The 22,233-nt window shown below is 40.7% G+C and overlaps 1 protein-coding gene across 5 annotated transcripts in view; it reads left to right on the forward strand.

Moving 5' to 3' along the window:
* The window catches only part of LOC112455730 (synaptogenesis protein syg-2-like), a 327,928-nt gene extending 305,701 nt beyond the window's left edge, over window positions 1-22,227 (forward strand). For 3 of the 5 annotated variants that reach the window (XM_025017863.1, XM_025017862.1, XM_025017858.1), the window contains 8 exons: window positions 4,537-4,681; window positions 6,449-6,579; window positions 8,751-8,910; window positions 10,087-10,386; window positions 10,645-10,944; window positions 14,880-15,122; window positions 17,658-17,824; window positions 20,874-21,263. In XM_025017863.1, coding sequence (XP_024873631.1) covers window positions 4,537-4,681; window positions 6,449-6,579; window positions 8,751-8,910; window positions 10,087-10,386; window positions 10,645-10,944; window positions 14,880-15,122; window positions 17,658-17,824; window positions 20,874-21,263 — 1,836 coding nt within the window. Of the gene's footprint in view, window positions 1-4,536; window positions 4,682-6,448; window positions 6,580-8,750; window positions 8,911-10,086; window positions 10,387-10,644; window positions 10,945-14,879; window positions 15,123-17,657; window positions 17,825-20,873 lie in introns of all 5 variants that reach the window. The other 2 variants (XM_025017859.1, XM_025017861.1) reach the window with 2 other exon arrangements.
* The last annotated feature ends 6 nt before the right edge of the window (window positions 22,228-22,233 follow it).

Raw genomic sequence — 22,233 nt, forward strand, 5'->3', positions numbered from 1 at the left:
GAGAGGGACGCAGAGAGGGAAGTCGCGGCAGGGGTGGAAGAGAGGGTGGACAGTACAGTTGGCAGTGGGTGATTCGACTTCGCCGATTTATGACCGCCGCACGAATTTCGAGCCAATTTCGTTCTGGGCTTCGTACGTACGTACAATACGATCCAAAAGTTTCGATCTTTTCGCCGGGACAATCTGCTCGTCGAGATCGCCGTATCTTCTAGCGAAAGGTATCGACTGGAACGCACTAGGAATTGCAAAACTGCAAGTACGCCGAGTGAGCTTTAGTTGCGTGTTATAAATTGGAGATAGCGATAAATCAATGCTCTTTTCTTTCTTTTTAAATGATCTCGCGCTTTTGTGTCACGCTTTTATTACAGTCTGTTTTCTGGGGAAAATAGCTGGAATGTTGCGTGCTTTTTCAAAAACGTATTAACATGATCGCGCTCTTGAGAGAATTGCAAGATTGTATAAATTTTAATATTTTTAATGGCACGAGCTAGCCGTTTTATTAACCAGCGGCATTTTTATTTACGTGCATGAAACCATTATCTTTTCCTTTATTTCTAAACTGCAAATTCTTTATGTTACACATGCTCAGTACATTCGCTGAATTTAGAACGATACAAATTCCATTAAAACGACTGATGTTAAAGAAAGATAAATGGTGGAACCACCTGACAAATACGATAAGCGTAAATGTAACCTGGCATACATATGTGTATATCTAACACAAGTTGTGCATTACATTTAAGTTTCCCTAAATATTATGGAATATTAAAATTCTCGCATTTTGAAAAATTTAAAGTATGGTGAATCACGCGTGGAGTTTTTATACGGGAAAATGTTTGAATACAATTTTTTTGAAAGTTAGAAATATTTCATGAAAATAATTTCAGATAGATTCTCTTCGTCCCTTTTTTACGATAATTGTATAAATAATTTATTTTTATTTCCATAAAACTCGTATTTTGGAGACGAAATCAACATTCGTAAATTGAAAAAAAAATTTACATAGCAACGAGATGTCAATATATTTTTAGTCACAACTTCGAAGATCTTATTGAGCTTAATATTAAATTTAAAAAATTTTAGTTAATTTTTATTTTATAGTTTCGGCTTTATTCAGCCACATTTCAACAAGATAGTGGCTTAAATTATTGGCAACATCATCAGAAACATTATTATTTTGCTAGGAAGCAATTAGATTTGCCATCGAATTTACAACGATTTTTGTAAATGACAATTTTTCTCGTAATTTTACGTACGCACCGATATTCAATATTAAATCAAAATAAAATTATGTCCTTTATTCTACATTCGTTACATTATATTATTTTAATTAATATGTATTACAGTACGGTATGAGAGCATCATTTAATATAAAATCAATGAATTGTATTAATCGTTGTGCCATTTATTGTCGTTGTAATGTAAAGAAATGAATTTCCTGTAGCAGTAACACATTTCATATTTCGTACTTCCTTCCTTTCACGTTTGAATTGAAATGATGATATCAGTCAGTCTCATTTCCAGAGTTTAATACACTTACTAATCCAATTATATTGCAGTGGAAAGTTTTAACAAATCACCGGTACACAAATATCGAATGTATATATGTCACACGCGATCAACAAATATTAAAATACGGAGTTAATTACAATAGAACTAATTAAACGCATCGTAACGCCACTCAATTCGGAGTTGATCCGTTCTATACCCGCGATATTTCGTTAATAACGAAAAATTTGTAAATGCAATTTCACTCTGATACACAACATATGATGCGATTAATAAAGCTTATGGCTAATTAAGACGCAATAAACCGTCGTAAAATACACATTTAAAATTTTCAGTATTGTCCGCGCATTGCGCATTAGAACACATTTAGAACACACGTATTATTAATAAACGATCGATACGCCAGAGCTTTTCTGTTACTTGGATTACTCGAGCCGGCAAGTTGCGCATTACTCCGCGCTTTCAATCCGAAAATACGGACAAATTACAGATAAATGGACGTAAAATTTCGAGCTTGGAGTACATTCGAGTTCAATCGTTAAAGAAATAATTATCATCCGTAAATCGTGCAATTAAACAATAATATATAACCGTCTCGATTTCTGCTGCTAAATCCAGCAAGAGATCTATTTTGAAAAATAGCCTCGGCTACGAGTTAATAGCGAGAGTTAATTAACCTCGCGGTAATCGCTAATTGCTCATAGAGAATGATCGTGTTTGGTATCTTTTGATATTTGATCCCATTTCGAGGGGTAATGCGATGATACATCGAACGGCTCGTGTCATCAGTCATCATCTTACCCGCTCGAGTTTCATCACACGAATGACAGCAAAGTGACCACATATACATAACACATGCTAACGATATTATTACTTGAATTTTAAATCGACAAATGTGCTGTAATTTGATTGATTTATATATATGATAAGTACATTCGTAATATAAAAAAGGAATTCAAACTGCTATGTCCAATTTAATCTTTTTTAAATAAAAATTTGAATAATTGATTAATTATTTCATTTGAAAATAATTGTTATAAAAAATATAATGTTTATTTATAAAATTTATTTGCGCTTTTATTAAAAAAGCAGTTATATTAATTAATTTATTATTTTTATTACTTTTTTCCTAATTCTTACTCTTCAAAAGAAGCAAAATTGTGTGATTTTAATAAATTAAGAAAAGGCTGAAAATAATTAAAAAGCCGCAAAAAGTGTAGCAATTTTCTTTTTTTCTTTTTTTAATTGATTAAATTCATACAATTTTACTTCTTTCAGGAAACGTAAATTGAAAAGACGGTAATCAGAAATTAAATTTTATAAATATATTTTTCGATTAAAACGTAAATGAATTATTTTATTTATGCTGATCAAATCAACGTTGAATAGTCAAAATCAATATTAATTTCGAAAATCAGTAACATATCGATAAAAGATGTCAAGACAATAAAAATGTAAGCGTAATTAAAAACCTGAGGCGCGCGAATTCTGTGCGATATTATTCTCTAATTTGAATAATTTATAATTTGAAAAGTATTGTAATCCAGAGATGTTTGTAATGCGATTGTCTTTGATTAATTTCATGGTACAAATATTAAAATAATGCATTATAAGAATGTGTAGTGTTAAAATATAATACGCCGTTTACAGGGTGTAGTGAGGAATTCTTACATGTAAACAGAGCGAGGTCGCGCACATCAAGGAGTGATCGCGCATACCTACATGTTTGATAATTACATGTTTTCTGACGAGACACCTAGCTCGCGTACATTTGCGTAAATACAGTAGGCGGTTTCGTGCACGTTAAAGTTGCGTTCGCGGTAAGGGTGAAATACTCTACGTGAAAGCCAGATCCTATTACACCACCCGCAAAGGTGGGTGATAAACGCCTCCTGAACTGACTCGTCCGGTCATTAAGACTTATCGCTGGATTAACGCTTGGCTTATAAACCTTCAAACGCATGCTGCCTTGCGCGAGTACGAATAATTATACCTACTAGAGCTATCCTTCTGAGGGCCGAAGCATACCTTTTAGAAATTAGGACTCCGCATAATTTATGAATCTGCATGCAAAAAGGCATTTAAAATAGCTTATCTCGGTGCGATCATAATGTGCGATCACTTCTTTCCTCGTAATGAACATATTAAAATGCATGTATCACATTTCTACATTTGTCATACGCGATATCTGGCTTCGACACTAATTAGCAACAAAACTTTAATGAAGCGCCTGCAAATTAATTCTCGCAACAATATGCGCGAAATATTCAATAAAATGCTGATGCCGTATCGTAGCTGACAATGAATGGATATAGCTGCTGTTGTTGCAGATTGTTCATTTATTGTTATTCCGATTAACGAATAAATAGTATTTTGATATTAAATATTAACCAATATTACAGTACACATGATTTAATTACTCGTACTTGCATGCGATGCGCACTTTAATAGGCGTGCTGTAGCAAAAAATATCGGGAAAGCAATTAACGGGCGCGATATAAGGCGCATATGCCTTAAATATGTAATACGTAATTATGATTTCACTATGGTTGACTATGGGAATAATTTTTTAAAAATCCGATAATACTAAAACTCGAGATCGTTGAAAAATTTAATGTAATATTAAATTAACAACTTTTAATATGACCTCGTCTGGAGATAAGACCCAAACTGCTGTAATAGCAGAAAAACCGTATTTAATATTTAAATGATTTTGAGAAACTGGATATTAAAATATTAACGAACAGATTTGGTTCGAACAGATTTAGACTCAATAATTCCGACTGTAAATAATGAAATTGAATCACTTTCAATTTTGAATGATCTTGCGACCATAATTTTCAATTCTCGTATAAGTTTAACTATTCAACCGCGCTTACATGAAATTGGAACAAAGTTAAATTATCTATAGATATTTATATATCTTTTATAATTATATGAGCGAAATATATTTCTTCTTAAATAATGATAAATAATATTGTTAACAACTGCGTTAATAAAACGGATATTGCGATTCGATTGTTGCAGGTGTCGCAGGATGGTAACATGACGAGTTCCATCTTGTCGTTTCAGCCTACTCTAGCACATCACGATAAAGTTATCACGTGCAGGGCTGAAAATTCCAAAGTCCAACATGGTGTAGCAGAGGACACATGGAAACTGAATGTTTTTTGTAAGTATGCACCCTCGCTGATATACAACAAATATAAGATAGAGTTACACGCAAACTATCAACGAAAATCAGAGATTTTCCAGCGATTTTCAATTATAACTGCGATGGCTCGATAAGGAAAACGATATTCAGCGACTGTATAAATTACCTACATACAAACGATACATTTTGTCTTGTATATATCTAACACATAACAATAACGTAATTTGTTTTGTTGGCTATTATTCCGAGAGCATATTGCATGCTATCATATGCATAATTGGAATAATTACGCACTCCACATATGATATTGATACACGCAGTAAAATAAAAAATTGCACGAGGATAATATCAGATCGCAAACCGATGGCTGAGGTAGACCACGAGTTTACATATTAGTAATAGCAACACGATATGCTCTGCAGAGCCAGCATTATTATCACTGATATCATTATTCATTAACACACCGTCATCAATATTATGCAAGCGAATCAACAGTACTCGATCCGTATTAAAGGATAATAACGAACGAGTGGCCATTTTCTCTCTTTTACGCTTGCCGCGCGATAAAAAATGAATAAGGAATATCTCTTGGCGTAATATTATATATATATATATATATATATATATATATATATATATATATATAATACTTACTTTTTTATTTTTATACGACTATGAAGATAAAACATTAAGTCTATCGGGGATAAAATTATATGCGTACTATAAACATTTATCCCAGAAATTTCAGTTCAACAGGCTCGCTGCGAATATTTTTTTGGAATTTTTTCCTTTATAAGAGAGACGTAATAGATTTTTTAGTAGGAAAGTTGCCGGGGATACGGACATTTCAGAGATTTAAATCCGAATTGTCGCCCATTAAACGCCGCGCGCATCACCGCGCAAAAACAAGCTGGCAGTAATTCATCAAAGCCGTAAACTCATAAGCGGAGCATTGCGCGGGTGTCGTCTCTCCGTACAATCGACACATCGGAAAATTCGCGCGGCATACGTCAACGCGTGCACGTGTACATACATAACGGGATACGGCCGGGGCCGACCGTGCAGCACCATACGCCGTCCGTATGTATATCGAACGTGGTAAACGGGTTAAAAGCTTGGCAGGCCGAAACAAGGCCGTCGATATAGATTACGTTCGCGCAAACGCGAATGTAATCACAATAACGAGACGTCAACGACGGGGCCAAAATGGAACGTTCGGCGTGGCGGTGGCTGACCAGCGCGACCCGATTTATTTGCCCGCCGCGGCATCTCGACGCTCGCAAATTCGAAAGTTCGCTGCGAGACAAGTTCCACTGTGTCGTTTTCGACGAACAAGTCGGATCCTCATGAAAGATGATTATGTTATAACTCGTTAGGAATTCCATTCCGTTAATTTAGATATTGAAATTGAAGGGATACTTTCGCACTTTCTAGTAATAATATGACGAGAAATTAAATTTAGATAAATTTAATTGTAATGTCTACAGAAGGTCTGTTTCTTTTTCATTATTTTCTTCATTAAATTAAAACGAGTGCTTGAACATATCGACTTGTGTTTACTCATGCAACATATGTAGAGTTTTCTATAAATTAGAAACGCTTAAATAAATATCGAATCGATTGTTTCAATCTTGTTTAAAATCATGCGCTCGATGCAATGTAGCTAAAACTAATTTTTTTTAATAATTGAAACTAGCTACAGCTTCTTTTGAAAACATGTTTATCGTCGAAACACTAATTCGAGCAAGACTCGTGAAATAATCAGGAACGTCGTTTTTCTTACAGTTGTTCCAATTTTACACCTGCAACTTGGCTCGAACATGAACCCGGATGACATCGAGGAAGGCGATGATGTATACTTCGAATGCAAAGTTCAAGCGAATCCGGGTGCCTACAAAGTCGTGTGGAAGCACAACGTAAGTCAAAATTGTCTTATAGTACATGCTCGGGGGGGTGTTTATCCGCCCCGGATTCGCGATTGGTCAAACTCGGTTGAAGGACCAGAGGGCCCGTGCCCTCACGAAAGCGATTAGAAATGCCAAAAAAAAGGGGGGTGCGAAGCGACTCACCGTATCGTAGCCCGTGATGTCCTCGCACAGCCTCCGTCCTTCCTCCTGGTTCTCGTGGTGGCGGAGAGTCAGCCCAGGCAGGATGGTCGTGCAAGACGCATGCGGATCGCGTGATCGTGCGTGCAGGCGGAAGACAAGCAAGCAAGCGTTAATGCACACGATTCGAATCACACGGCGCCGTTTCGCGGGGTGCACCCGGGCGCGGAATACCGTCCACAAAATCACTACGTGGCAAGATTCTATCGATACGATGTAATTCTTCTCGAAAAGCTAGAGACGACGACGGTCCGAGACGTGAGGCGTCGAGTACGGCCCCAACTTTTACTGTCTTCTCTCGCGTACGAAATACCACTGTGTCGGTGCTTGCGCCTCGCGAAGACACCGGGAAGAAGCTCCTCTACTTCGTGCTTGGGGTGGCCGCCCGCGTGCGGGCAGCACGAGTCGGGTGAGTCGCGCGAACATTGACTATCGAATGGATCGCGATCCGCCAACGTCGCGCGCGAGTCGCTAATACGAAGTGAGCCTCGTTACCGACCGTAAACGAGACAAATATATACAAAGATGCTAAGCAACTAATCTAACGCGAATACAATACAATGACGCAACTAACAACTATTTACAAGTAACTATTTACACGCGAGTACCAAACAGTACATATCAAATATGAAACACAGAGTACGAAAGTATGAAATAGAAAAGCTTTCTGTTGTGAATACATCCGTATTCGTGTAATGTATATATACGTCGTTAAAAATGTTAAGCACGGCAATGCGAAAAAGCCGATACCGAAACTTTTGTGCGGGACGGAATCGTGGATAAAAATGCATTATTCGAATTGGGTAAAAGCCCAGAGGTTTGAGTTTGAACAATGACCTCTGGATTCTCTCGCGAGTGATATATTTACGCTTGAATAGTTCCTAAAACTGTTCGCTCAGAATAATGGCTATTGCAGCCGTAACCGACAAATAGGAAACAAACTTTCCACATGCCTAAAACCTCTTCCTACCTCTCCAAATATTACCCGACTCGCGAAGTGGAACGCAAACATAACACAATTACGCAAAAGAGTATCCTTTGATGTAATCTTAAGTGCATCTATAAAATTAGCTCATCCTTTATCTTAATTAAATTTCTATTTATGCAGTGGACGTACTGTTTTCACTGACCACTTCGCGACTGTTTACTTAAAACGGCTACAACGTGATTTTCTGAATCCATTCAGAAAATCACGTGTTCATAAGAACACATAGTAATAAATTTCGTTTCGATAAATTTTATCTCGGACGTATCGGGGTTTTCCTTTGCATGTAGCACGAAAGCTTGATCTTCAACGTTACTCGAAGACTCCGCCTCCGAAGGTGTATCGTAGCCGACGCTAAACGGTGTACCGATATAAATGGTGGTATAATACTCCCTCGCTCCGCTGACGCCGTTTTTACATCGACGTTATATTCGCAGATCTCATTACGCGTCGTTTCTCCTTGCATTTCCCCGACAATGTCTATTCACGTTTCCGCGTCCTTTCTACCTCCAACGTCGCTGACGTCATTATGTATTGTTTAATATAGTACGTTATATTATGGCACGGTGTCCATAAATGCTTTGTAAATACGCGGAATGTCCAACTTTACCGTCGTCGTCGTTGGGGTAGCAGTTAATTAACTCGATATTAATAAAACCCCATTTAATTAAGTAAAATCCCCGTCCCCGTCGTCCTGAGTGAAACCCATCTATTGCAAAGCTACTTTCACCTTGAACATGAATTTCACCTGGACAAAGGTTATATGAATTATTTCGTGCTTTGTGAAACCCCGCGATCCCCGTCTCTTTGTTTCCATAAGTATATTTAAGTATTTATCAATTAAAGCGTTTGATCCAAGCGCACATTCGCACAAGAATAAGTCACGAGTTATCGATGACAACGATGATTGTATTACCATGTAGATTGGAAATAATAAAGGCAGTCGAGAGATAGTAACGCGGCATTTCGACCTAATCGCGAATGCGCATTGTTCCAGGGAAACGTGATTCAGAATAACGCGAAGAACGGCGTGATAGTCCAGCAATACGATTTGGCTCTCAGAGAGGTGAATCGGTCCCAGGCCGGAAATTACACCTGCGTCGCCAGCAACGTCGAAGGCGACGGCTACAGCAACATCGTGGAGCTCAAGATCATGTGTAAGTGTTCTGTACCATCATTGATATTATATATCAAATATATAGCATAAGATATCTGTCGCGTAGCAAAAATGTAGATAAAAATGTATGCCGACTCGCATTTGTTTGTGCGAAAGTACCTCTCGTTTGTACAGAAAAGGAATCTTGTTTCAAACAATTTTAAATCTTCTCTCCGACCTTTTTTGCCGAAAATATCGTTTCTACCTTTTCTCTTGGTCTTTACAAAGCCAACCTCGATTATTTCTCATTTCCTGCCCAAAATCCCCGTAATTATTTTGCCCGTCAAAGCGTCGCAAATATTTCAACGTAATACACTGTAAACGACACGGCAATGTAACCGATGACTGACATTTAAATACCGACGTTATTAAGCGCCTTCGAGGTGACTTTAGGGAGAATCGCGACAGTCTAGCCGCGTAATTGGTCACCGGGTTTATGAGGCTTCGGGGATATTATTCGTGAATAAACGTCAAATATCAAGATGTCGGCATGATTATTCATTAAAAACACATTGAAAATGGGCGTAGGGATGAAGGATGGGCGAAGGGGATGGCGGAAGAAAAATAGGGCGATCCGCAGCGAACCAACAAATTATTCCGAACCGGCAAACTGGGATTCCCCCATACCTCCCGTTCGACCTTCGTTTACTCACTCCGCCGCGAAAAAATGGGGAAACTATTCAAGCGAGCGGGCGAATAATGCCCATCGATCTCCCCTCGAAAAGCCGGGCGGTGGTCATCCCGCTTCGTGCCGCGCACCTCTCGCACTTTTAATAAATGCGCGTAAACTTCTCGGTTCTCGGTCTCCATATCGTATGTTACGGTTATCTCTGTTCGCTGTATGCGCTGTAAGAATCGACCGTTTTGATTTATCAACAGTAAATTTTTATACTCTCCGAGATTACTCGCTAGCCATTACATTTAATACCTTGGATTTCGAACGTTCTTTGAGCCACGAATATGTTAAAGTCGAGAGACAAAGTGGAGAAAACAAGAGAAATGTATATTTATCTCTATATCAACGTAAACGGATAGATATATAAGAATAAATACAATTTAAAGAAGCTACACCGGATACGTTTAGACTCTCAAAGTTTGGTAAATCAAATAGAACAAAAGCCACTCGGGGCCATTCGGGCTGATTTAATAGAGTCGCTCGCGTCCGTTCTTTTCCCAGACAAACCGATTTGCGTGCCGGATCAAAAGCGAATCTACGGAGTGGCGAGGCACGAGGACGCGCGGGTGATATGCAGGGTCGAGGCGTATCCGCCACCGGAGAGCTTCCGTTGGACCTTCAACAATACCGAAGAGATGGAGGACGTGCCGCAGGCGCGTTACAAGAACTCGACTAGACATACTCAGAGCATCCTCACATACCGGCCGGTCACGGAAATGGACTACGGCACCGTGCTCTGCTGGGCGAGCAACACGGCCGGCCAGCAGAAGAATGCCTGCATATTTCACATCATTCCTGCGGGTAAGTATACGCACGCGGTGTACACCGGTAATGCCCGCGCTCCGACCTCTCGTGAGTCGCTAAGGATTTCCGGGAAAAGTTCCGGGAAGCGCTCTGCGAATCTGCATGCCGAGCAGTTTCGCAACGCCGCGCCGCCGCGCCGGAACAGCGTAGTCAGTAGTATCTCGTTGCTAAATCAGTATCTCTCAAATAATTTTCATTGAGATGGAGAGACAGGGAAGGAGAGAATTGTAAACACAATGTTAATGGCGCGTGCAGGCAAGCCGGAAGCGCCGTACAACTGCACGCTGACCAACCAGACTACCGAATCTCTCTCGGTGGAATGCACCGCTGGTTTCGACGGTGGTCAGCCTCAACACTTCCTCCTTGAAGTGTTCGATCAGCACACGGGGGTCCTGCAGGCTAACGTCACATCCAGAGAGAATGCAGCTTTCACTGTGCAGGGCTTGGAACCGGGCAAGGTGCTGCATATGGTCCTGTACGCGGTGAACGCGAAGGGAAAGAGCGAGCCGGCGCTGCTGGAGGGTTTCACGCTCAAAGTCGCCGAGAAGCAGACTGGTAAGTTGTGCTAGAAATATTTCCTTTCATCGGAATCCGTAGAGTTGGGAAAATATGGGCAAAAAAAACGTTCCTTCCGCAATTAGTATTACTTTGAATGACGAATTAATTACATTGCTTAGAAAAGTTTAACGTAAGTAATTCTATTAGCGCGTAGAATTCGCGATAAGACAATAATCCATCGAGAAAATTTTATTTCTGCGGAATACGAGAGACGATGTTACCTAGATCCATAATTGACGTTAGTCCGATCGGGATTAATGATGATTGACAATGTCGGAATTAGACAACCAGGCGCTTCGGGCCCTGACGCTATCGATCGCGTTCTGCATCACCGAAATAAGTAATTTGATAGGAGTATACGTACGAATTACCGGCGCAGCGTCGCTCTATAAATTATGAGAGTGACCGGAGAATGCCGGGGGTTAATCGAATTAGCGAATTAAATCGAACGGACCCGCGCGGATTGTCCGTGTAACGTTTTAATCCGCTCATCCGATCCGTATCCCCGAGTCGAACTCGATATACCGGCCCGTACCGGTCGTTTCTCGCAGCTAAAGAGCACTTGGACCATGCGAAAGGTTTCACCGCGAAAATTGAGCATCTGGGTCGAGAAATTCAATCGGCGGAGCGCGCGCACACATACACACACATACGTGCGCGCGATCGTACCTGGGTGGATATTACGTAAGTTATATCCACGTCACGTGTACCGGTGTATGTGGATTGTTCTACGGAACGGCCGTCCGCTCGCCGCGAATGGTAATCTATTCCGACGTTTTCCAATCCACTTACACGAAACGGTTTCGGCCAAAAATTGGCGGCAGTTCTGGCGGTGCGTAAAACGCTACTGACCAGATTTACTTCGTGCTCCTTCGAAACACGAATGCCCCTTCGAAACGTTGGCTCGATTGAACCACGGGGTGCCGGCTTATTTTTCTCATTCGATACCGCGGCCAAGAAGGCTCAGGATTTCCCGTGCCTCGGTAAAGACTGAGAGAAATTCCATCCTGCTGAGGAGAGGAGATGAATAATATTTGCGAGGCGCGAGTAGTCAGAGACAGGATATATCATGAGTAATTACGAGAATTAATCTCGTCGTCCACCTCTGTAATTACGAAAGTGGGAAAGATCTATGAGAGTGACGCGAAACTTCCCGCAGGCGATATAATCGTCTCAACGAACGTCTCTGTGAGAGTAACGCGCCGATAGAATCCTCGCACGATTACTCACCGTAAAATCGCGGAAAATTGATATAACATCGCAAGGGAATCTCTCGATCGCACGAGAACTCCCTTGACAAACCTCACCCCCTCTCGTGAACATTCATTTGCATATAACTCTCGATTCTCGCGCGTCTGACGCAGCCGAGCGCACTAGACGTACATCGTATATTCCGCTACAGAGACAAAGGGATCTCGTAAACGGGGTACGTCGACTTACGAGTCCATAAGAAAGGCGAGCCGCGCGCTAGCTGAGCCACCACCGACGAATCCCACGCGGTTGATCCCGGTCCAGACGCCCGAGAGGATGAATCCCGTCGAATCCGTCCCTCGCCCGGCGCATTCATTCCGTAGATTTCTGGGTGGTAGGATCTCGACCGACGCGGAGAGATTCGGGATCTACTGCTCTCCTAGAACGGATATACTCGACCCGGGCGTGCATGCACGTGTGTGTGTACGCGCTCGCGTGTACATAGTATATCTCTATATATATATCGGTCCGGGACGAATTTACAAGTGAAATTGCCCTCTCGGTCAGTTTCCACGGTGCGATTCAGGCGAATGCACCCGTCGCGCCGCGCACTACCCGTAGTGTATATACACCGGGTATATAAACCGGAGTACGTATGCGGGCGGAGTAGTCGGTTCGAAAATCGATCCTCTCGCCGCGAGAGCCGGGCGAGTGTGAAACTTTAATAAAATTCCGGGATCAGCCACCCACCTTGGTCGCCGGTGCACCGTCGCGTCGTCGTCGCCTCGCTCTTGCGCCTCGTACGCGAAAAACGCAGGAAGATCTCGCGATCCCTCTCCGTCTGCATGAACGCCTGACCACGGCACGGCTACGCTAACTGGAGCAGCGCTTCTGAAATCTCAGAGCTCGTCGTCCACCGTGCTCCCCCAATATTGCGCCACGGCGTGAAATACAAATTAACACGTTGCACGTAACCCGCGCGTAACCCGCATATACATGGCGATACCGGCCACGCGCGGATTCCTATGATGTAAATAGTAAATACACCGCGAGGAGAGCCGGCCAGCTCTCTCGCCCGAGATCTCTCTACCATATAGTTTTTAATTTGATCGGTCCCGGGAAAAAAAAAAGAAGGCGCGCTCTATTTCCGCGATACGCAAATACTCGCGACGCAGGCGAGCTTAATTCCATTTACCGCGTACGCAAACTTCCGCGATGTGCAAATTTCCGGCTTACGACTGTACCGCACCGTATCGCGCGGTTCGGCAAATATTATTGGTGGGAGTGTGTATATTAAAAGTTCTTTCGCGTTACGAAAAATAAACAGGATTCGATACCCACGGGACCAAAATCGTAATTTATAAATCGTCACGTGCAGTATCGTCGGTTTTAACGGTAACCCCGCGGTATTTGTTTTGCAACTAGTCGAGTATGATTTTCCTGCGGAATAACGACATTCCCCGCGGAAAGTCAAATAACGAGCGACAAAATAACGATTGTTGTAAATAAAACTAACAATTTAAATCAATCGAATTGTCAAATCAACCGAATTTTCGAAAAACAAAACAATGATGAATGAAGGAAAAAACACCCTCAACAAAATATCGCTTCTTCTGTAACTCAGCATATCGAGAGAAACGAGCATCCTTGCAACTGAAATATCCTCTCTCTACGTGTAAATTGATTTTATTCATCTTATTATTCCAAAATTTTATGAGCATCTAGTGATATTTTTAAATTAAAATCCTTGTAATTGAAAATTTTCATTTCCTCGCTTAAATTAAAGTAAATATGGAAAATTTTCGAGTACAATTTACAATTTTCTAAAGTCCACTCGTCAAATGTGTCAAAATTTGTGGCATATAAAATTACAAATATTCTATCCTGAAATACCTTACAAGGGAACTACAGGAACAAATCGCCGAACAAAAACACATCTGTAAAAATCAACTAAAGTTAAGAACGGAAATAGGGGAAAAGCAGAGGTGACGAAGGTAGATGGCGGGTAAATATCATGGGTGCCCCGGTGCACTTTCGCCTTGATTAAAAATTAACGTGCACTTTGGCTGTGCATCGGAGCACGGAGTAAAAACACTCGGTCGCTCGTGACTAAAACGAGTGGCAATTACGAGCGATGTCTCTCAGGAGGGTCCGGGCTAAGGAAAGAGATTAAAAAACGGACTGGTGGAGAGCGGGTATAGCGAGCGAGTGGTGTGCGAGCGCGCGCGAGGGAAGACGTGGCGGAAGACGGCCGGGGTGGAAAATTAAACGTCGCCCGGGAGCGGTGTTTAAACGTGGAGAGATATCAAAAGGATTCGAATTCATTAATCTTAGAAATGGTAGGTAGGTAGGTAGTCAGATGGCTCCGTTCTCGCGCGGGCCAAATATCTCGAATCTTTTTACGGCGTAATGCGACTTTAACTCGTTTAACCCGTTTACCCTCGCAGCCCGTCCGGAAAATTGTCCCGCCCGGTACTTCCCTCGGAAGGCTGGTTTATTGTTTCGCGCGAATGAAATATTTTCGGGGCACAAAAGCGCGTTTCGCGTACAAATACACGAGGCGTATTCGCATTATTTACCAAACATATTGCCGCCACACTTACCCGTACTTTATCGATCCCACCGACGCGTTTGAATAGATTCTCCGAGAAAGGCTATTTCTTTTTTTCAACGTAACCGCAATATTTCAATATATCCGCGCGAGCGGAAAAACTGCCATCGACGTACTTGCACGAGAGCAGTGCGCGTTTTGTTCACAGGTACTCCGGTACCCTTCGAGTTCACTCCGTTACTCGGGAGCCTGATCGGCGTGGTCGCCGCACTCCTGCTCATCACCGTCGCCATCCTAGCCGCCCTGAAAATGAGGAGCGAGAGGCGAGCTCAAAGGCCGGGCGATTTACCTCTAAAGAAGGCTACCGCACCAAGTTCGGAGGACCTTTACGACGCGGACGACAGAAATCCGGACGTTGTGCCGACCAACAAAGGTAGGGGACCGTCTTTGTACGAGAACGTAAATGGTTAATAAAAAAGCGAACATCAAAATGCTTTGTGTACCCGAAAAATTACATGACATTGATCAAACGTATCACGCCTGTCGGTTTTTATCACCGAGTTTTTTAATATTTGCGTTGTTTGATGCACGCTTTATGCGAGAAATGCGTAAATAAAAAATTCGGAAGTATCCTATGCGTATTCGACGCGGAGCGCACGGTTGCGAGAATTCGAACAATGCACGAAATTATTTGGCCGCGTAAATCGCGCGCGGTAACGCAATGCTCGCTGTATATGTAACGACGAGCAACGTGTAACGCATATCGCTGCGCGATATACGTCGATTGACGCACGCTCAATTCACGTTTGCTCTGAAAATATTTAACGCATGTAGGTATCCCGCGCTCTACGACGAAAGACAAGACATAACGCGATGCAAGATTACTGCCATCGACACCCTGTCTTTTGAATGGTAACGCGAAAACTTCCACTCGTATTATACAAAACAAATTCTATATTTTTATCACAACTTTTTTCTTTCTTTTGAAGTCGAAGAATCGCACGTAAATTTATTACTACGTAAATGATCGAGAAAAATGAGGTACAAATAATGACGTCGAAAGAAACTCTCAATTTCGTGCCGTCGATAATAATAACGAAGTACTATAATCAAATCTAAAAATTGTACGTGAATAATGTTTCAGTTTCCTCTCCTTTATTCTCTGTCTTTGAAATTAGACGTTTAATTACTCTCATCATATGAACGAGATAGTGTCTGGTTATTCCACTTTTCTTTGCATACGCTTTAGCGAATTTACTTTAGACGTACCAGACTTTCAATTTGTATTGTAATTAAAAAGAATCAGCCAAAACGAGTTTTTTAACTGTTTAACCCCCTTGCTCCTTTTAGATCTTTTTAATCTATCTTTATTTTAATAAAAACAGCACTGTATGCGTTGCTCCTAACATATTAAATATCTTGATTTTATAAACTATAAATTTTTAAATATATTAGAATTTTTAATGAAATTTTTTTATAATAGAGGTAAATAATATTCGGTTGGAGTAGTATTAGATCATATAGAAATGCAGTTTTACTGCAAACAAATTTTTACGAAAAAAGAAAAAAACAAGAAAGGAACCGGCAGGGTTAACGTTTCTGTTCCGAGGGTTCGACTCGACATGGGAATTTTATCAGCTACATTGCCCGCCGCTGGCTTTCAAGCGTAATATCTGATTGACAGCGATCGAGAACACTTGACCAAGTGTACTCGGGACCGGAAATTCAGCGGACTCTATTGCGAACGCGGCGCGATTCGTTAACAGCGTCAGCATCGCACAGCGGTATGCTATGCGTCATTACATCGCTCGCAGTAATACCGCGAGAACAGCATTGCCGAACGCGCGGTTATGGTTGAATATACAGCTGGTAACCATAGAACTTAACCCCGGACTTGTTAATAAATTACCCGATTACGAGAGAGACTTGTTCATCGTGCTCGCTTATGCGAATCCGATACACAACGTATTCGAACAGTTACCATCGCGCTGATGAGTTTGTTAAAGCAATATTGTGAATAAATTCTTTACCATCTTTTTGATATTAAATTTTTTATAGACGCATATATTTTCTCGGTTTTTTGTCGCAATCAATAAAATACTGACACGAATTTCTCTAAAAAAAAAGAAGGCAAATTATTTCCTTTATAATTATCAGTCATTTTATATTTGTAACTGAGATCGAAATATATCCGGGACGCAAATTTGTCGTCTGAATGAGATACATAGTATTAACTTAATAAAGAAAATTACTCTGGACGCGATATTACTTAGTTAATTATTTAATAACGATCGAAACGATATCTGATTATGTACAAATTACTATTTAATTAACATATCGCATTAGCATACTGCTCCTCGATGAATTAAGCCGGGTATCGATATACATTAGTAATGCCTCCTAGTTATTAGTTTATTACGATAAAGTTCAGTGCGTCATCACGAAATGAATTAATGATTCAACTAGTTTAATAGCATAACGAACACATTATATCGCGGTTTTCTTTTCAATGAATGATACAGCAAACTCTATGAATAATTCGCGTAGCTATAACGCTTTACAATATCTAATTCATTTTTAATGAAATAGATGAAATTATTAAATTTTAATTGAAACTAGCACAATTTGTTATTATTAATTTGTGGCGTGCAGAATAAAAATGTTTTATTTCTTACTTACATTTTTTGTATAAATGTACATATATGATTTATTTAAATATTATTTATAGGAACCAAGAGAAACCATATTTATTCTGTAGTAATATATGTCAAGGATAAATTTTTATTTTTAATAAGTGCTTTTTGTACAACTTTACCATGTTATTTGAAAAGTTCACGTTTACTTGCAAGTTCCAATCGATACGTCGAGATCCCTTTGAAAAGCAGACGTGAACTTTTCAACAAGAGCATACTCGATAATATCTTGCTGCGAAGCAAAGTGGAAATTTTTAATGTACTTGAAACGAAAGATTCAGATTATCAGCTGACCGGTTCGACATCCGGCACACCGTTGGCAACGCAGAACACACCGGATGGTCTTCCACCGTCGTCCCTTCCGACCCAGCAGACGAATAATCATCTACAAGGACTTCCCGCCTATTCGCATAACGACTATAACAATTATCCAACCTTGCCGGTAAGTACCGCGTTCTCTTTTTAGTAAAATTGATTAATTTTCTCGATTTTATATCGACAAAAAGACTAATTTCCGAAAATACATTGCGTAATACGCTATAAGTATTTAATCCAAATTTGAAAAATTATTATTTAACTACAAAAATGCATGTGTAAACGCTTTGTATTTGATAGTAAAATTTAAAAGAGTAGATGCAACATAGCTGATGGGGAAAAATAAAGGTAAACAAAAATAAATAAATAAAATTTATCGTAATCTTATAAAAATGTATATGGGATTTTTGTAAATTGCGTTGATGTCAAATACGAGGTTTAAATTTCAAAATTCAAAATGACAGATGCAATATGACGGACGCGAAAATGAAAATTTCATCAAAATCTCATAAAAATGCATATATAAAATTTTTACGGTCATTGATGTCAAATATGATTAAATTTCAAATTTACAAATCCAATATGGCGAACACGAAAATGAAGAATGCCATTGAAATTTCATAAAAATGCATATGCTAAGGTTTTTCAAATCACTGAGTTATACTCCTCCTGTGCATATACATAGCTATACGCAAATGAAATAAAAATAATATATCATGTATTTGTTTTTATTATATTGTGTTAATAAATATTTTATAAATTGTATTTTACATATATATATATATATATATATATCGATATATTTTTTATGTTCATTATTTTATATCAATATTTCAACAATTTCTTCTGTCCTAACGTACATTCGATTCTGTTTTTCACTTCTTCCTCTGTCCAATCATTCACGTGAAATTCCTCATGATTTGGAAGATGGTATATTTGGTATAACTGTATTTTAAGCCAATTGCCTTCATATTAATATATTTTGATATATAAGATATATAATATAGAAATTGAATAGCGTATAATAATCATACGAAACACTTTAGTGAATAACCGCCAAATGCAAAAGCCAATTCTCTAACAAACTCTAACAATTCCCTCCAGAATCTATGTTAAATTATACTTTGTTGTCCCGCCCGGTACAACTATATACCGTAGTATAGTTGCTACAGACATTACATGTAAAGGGATGTTCTGATTTCATGAGAGGAAAATGAATGTAATACAAACCGCTTGCAACAAAGAGAGAGACTTTAAACAATTAAAGTCGATAGTTTAAATCACGAGAATTTCGTTAGACAAGCGAGCGAAGGACGTTTTAATAAAGTTAATAGGTTCATCCAATGAGATGGGAAACTGAGGAAGTGGAGTGCAAAGAAATGGAAGAAGCGAAAGCAGTTCACCGAATCGCGCCGTTGTCGTACTGTCGCGTCGTTTCCCTTTTCCCTTCGAGCTTCGCGAAAAGCTTCGGCCAACGTTTTCAAGAAAGTCCTCCAGCGGTGTAGTTTGAAATAACAGTATCCATCCGGAGAGGATGGCGGTGCGTAAAGTTTCAACCGGAAAGCAACGCTTCCAGCGGTTCGAAACTAGAAAATTGCACTGTCCACGTCTCTCCTCTCGATTTTGGGAAACATTCTGAGGTCGGGGAAATTCTAACGCTACGATTACGCAAATAACGATCCTCTCGAATGAAATTATTTTGCACACGGCACGATTATTAACCGACGGGTTGTAAATGCGAAAGAGAAAATTTACATTCGTAACTCGCAACGACGAACCGATCAGAATCGAAATATCGCACTTTCCTCGTTACATTCGCGCGGACTCCCTTTTCAAATTCTCCCCGATTTCCTCTTGAGCTCTTTTCGTTACGATTCGCTGCAACTTCACCCTCAATTTCACACCAAATTAATTGCTAATTACCGCGGGGATCTAAAGTTCTGTTAGTAAAACCTCGGCAGGAACAAAACTCCAGAGTGGAAAACTTTGATTATCGCTAAGGATTTTCGTATTCCGTTTCCCCTCGGTTAATTGTTGCTTTTTCTTTAAATACCGATTGTTCAAATCTTTTCGCTGAATTTGAAAACGTTTTCAGAATTGGCGGTATGGACGATTATCGGCGTTGAATTTCTCCTTAACCTTAAGCACTCGTGGAAAATTGTTGGAGTTCGCTAAGTCTCGATAAAATATACATTTCCATGGAGAATGTAGGTAGAAAGCCTGATGTAAAACCTGATGCGATACAGGAACCGGTTTACGCTTTGAAAAATCTATGGAATTTGCGATTTCTTCCTGATCCTTTACATGATAAAATCCTGACTCGTTCTCGTGGACAATTTCGTCTGCATCGTACTTTTTCCCTGAATGTTCCATCGCGACGAAACATTTCCCGCGTTGTTTTGCGTCCAATTTATAGGAAATGGCGTCGGGCACTCGAGGGTTGCCGTCCTAAACAGTCGAAGGAACTCTCGCCGTCAAAAGTTTCCGTAATACGAGCCAACTAGTCCAGGCGGTCCCTCGAGAATATTCAGGAGTGAAAATTTCGAAAGTTAGACCTGTCCGTATTATCTAAGTCCTGGAACCGGAGGAAATGCGACGCGAGAACCGTCCTCAGTTTCTTAGGAACGCTTTCCAGCTCTATCGCGAAAGTTGACCGTCTCGCGGACGTGGGATTATTTAAATGTCCGGTCGTACGCGTCGCAGTATAATGGTTGCATTTACTTTGGCGGATTACGCCTCGCGCACACATCTATAAACCAACGCTAATGTATTGAAATTGGTTTAATCTCCTGTTACCCACGTATCATTAGACATCCGAGCGGACTTGTTGCATAATACGTGACTGATTCGATCGATGGAAACAATACACGTACTTAATCCCTAATCGGATTCAAGGCTCATGTAGAACCCGGCGATTATCGTACGTTTCCATAAATCTCATTCAGTTGGAGTTAACAGAAAAGTGTCCTGCTCGCTATCGCATACCTGCTAGTTCATAACTGAAGTATACATAGTTACGTTCCCATCCACGTTTGCCACTTAGCTAGATGATCATCGCTACAAATTAATCTCGTCTCGTTAAAAAAGCTTGCAAGATTTTCTCTTGCAGCAACAGTCCCCTTCGTTTGCGTTCGAACGTCCTTTGTGTATAGCACGTCCTAAATTTCCTCTTTCAGTTATCCGGGGAGGTAACGTACGCCGAGCTGTGCCTAGCGAGACCCACCACCCTGTCGACCCTGGCGACTGACCCCAAACTGGCTAGTCTTAGCGGCGGAGTTGGCGGTCTGGGTGGTCTTCAGGGCTACGGCAGCGGTCTCGGGGTGATCGTAGGCGGCAAGCCGTACACGAAAGAAGCCACGGTCTACGCCTGCATTGACCACAACGCCAGGCCACCCAAACTGGACGTCTCCAACGCGCCGTCATGCGCGACCACCCCTCTGTCGACGGCGAACGTGCTCCAGGACTCCACTGTCGCCACCGTGATGAGCGGCAAGCAGCATCACCCGGCGAGAGAGGTCGTCACCGTCCGCACGCCCCTGATCTCGACCCAGGAGAGCTGCGTATAGGGACGCGACTCCGACGCGCTCAACGTCAACGAGTACTACGTCTGATATGGCATACGCCGGCTCGTGGCGATCGTGCGCGTCTTCGTGGTGCGCGACCTTTTGATTCCTGGACTTGCGGCGCTCCCCCCGGTAACGTCCTCGAATTCTCGGGAAAAGGTAGAGTATGGTGGGGCAGGTCGAGATGGATTTTTTATTTAGGCTTATATTTCCTGAACTAAGAGAGGTAAATTAAAGATCGGGGTATCTATAGATAGAGGGATCTTTTGTGTACGTGAAAGTAATTTTTAATTATTTTCCAAACTCTTGCATTTGTCTCAATGTGCCCCACCCATGGGGCAACCTATAATAATGACTCAAACACCACTTTTTTAAATATATCTATGACTGTCTTTATTTAGAACAAAAAAAATTTACACAAAGAAGCCAACATAAATATTTATAAAAAAAACATTTCTTTTTTCTTCTCTTATTTTATAGCACAGCCATAACTTTATGCATTAATATGTACCTAAATTCAGAAAAACGTCGACAGATCGAGATTTAATTAGATCAGTTCTCACGTGACATTTTAGAATTTTAAGTATTATACACTATACAAATAAAATTAATTATTTATGACGTTACGTTACGATAAAAGCGGAATTGTTCCTAAAATTGTATTTTTCAACGGAGAATAAAATCAGATGGTAATGGCAAAAGGACAAGAACGTGTCCAACATTGAGAAAATCTTCACGTCGGATTTTCGTAACTGTGCTTTATACGATGCACTTGTTTCGCGTCGCGACTGCCAGCGCGGAAATATTTTGCGGATTTTCGCGCGGAAATAAGTCGATCTTTCTCTCGCGGCGCGGATCTTCTCCGTTCTCCGTTCTCCGAAATTTACCGTTGCACTTGGCGCGACGTAATCGACGCGATACACTCCGAGAGAGAGAGAGAGAGAGAGAGAGAGAGAGAGAGAGAGAGAGAGAG

This window comes from Temnothorax curvispinosus, unplaced genomic scaffold (assembly GCF_003070985.1).
Source record: "Temnothorax curvispinosus isolate PA1 unplaced genomic scaffold, ASM307098v1 QBEX01006326.1, whole genome shotgun sequence".
NCBI classification, from domain to species: domain Eukaryota; kingdom Metazoa; phylum Arthropoda; class Insecta; order Hymenoptera; family Formicidae; genus Temnothorax; species Temnothorax curvispinosus.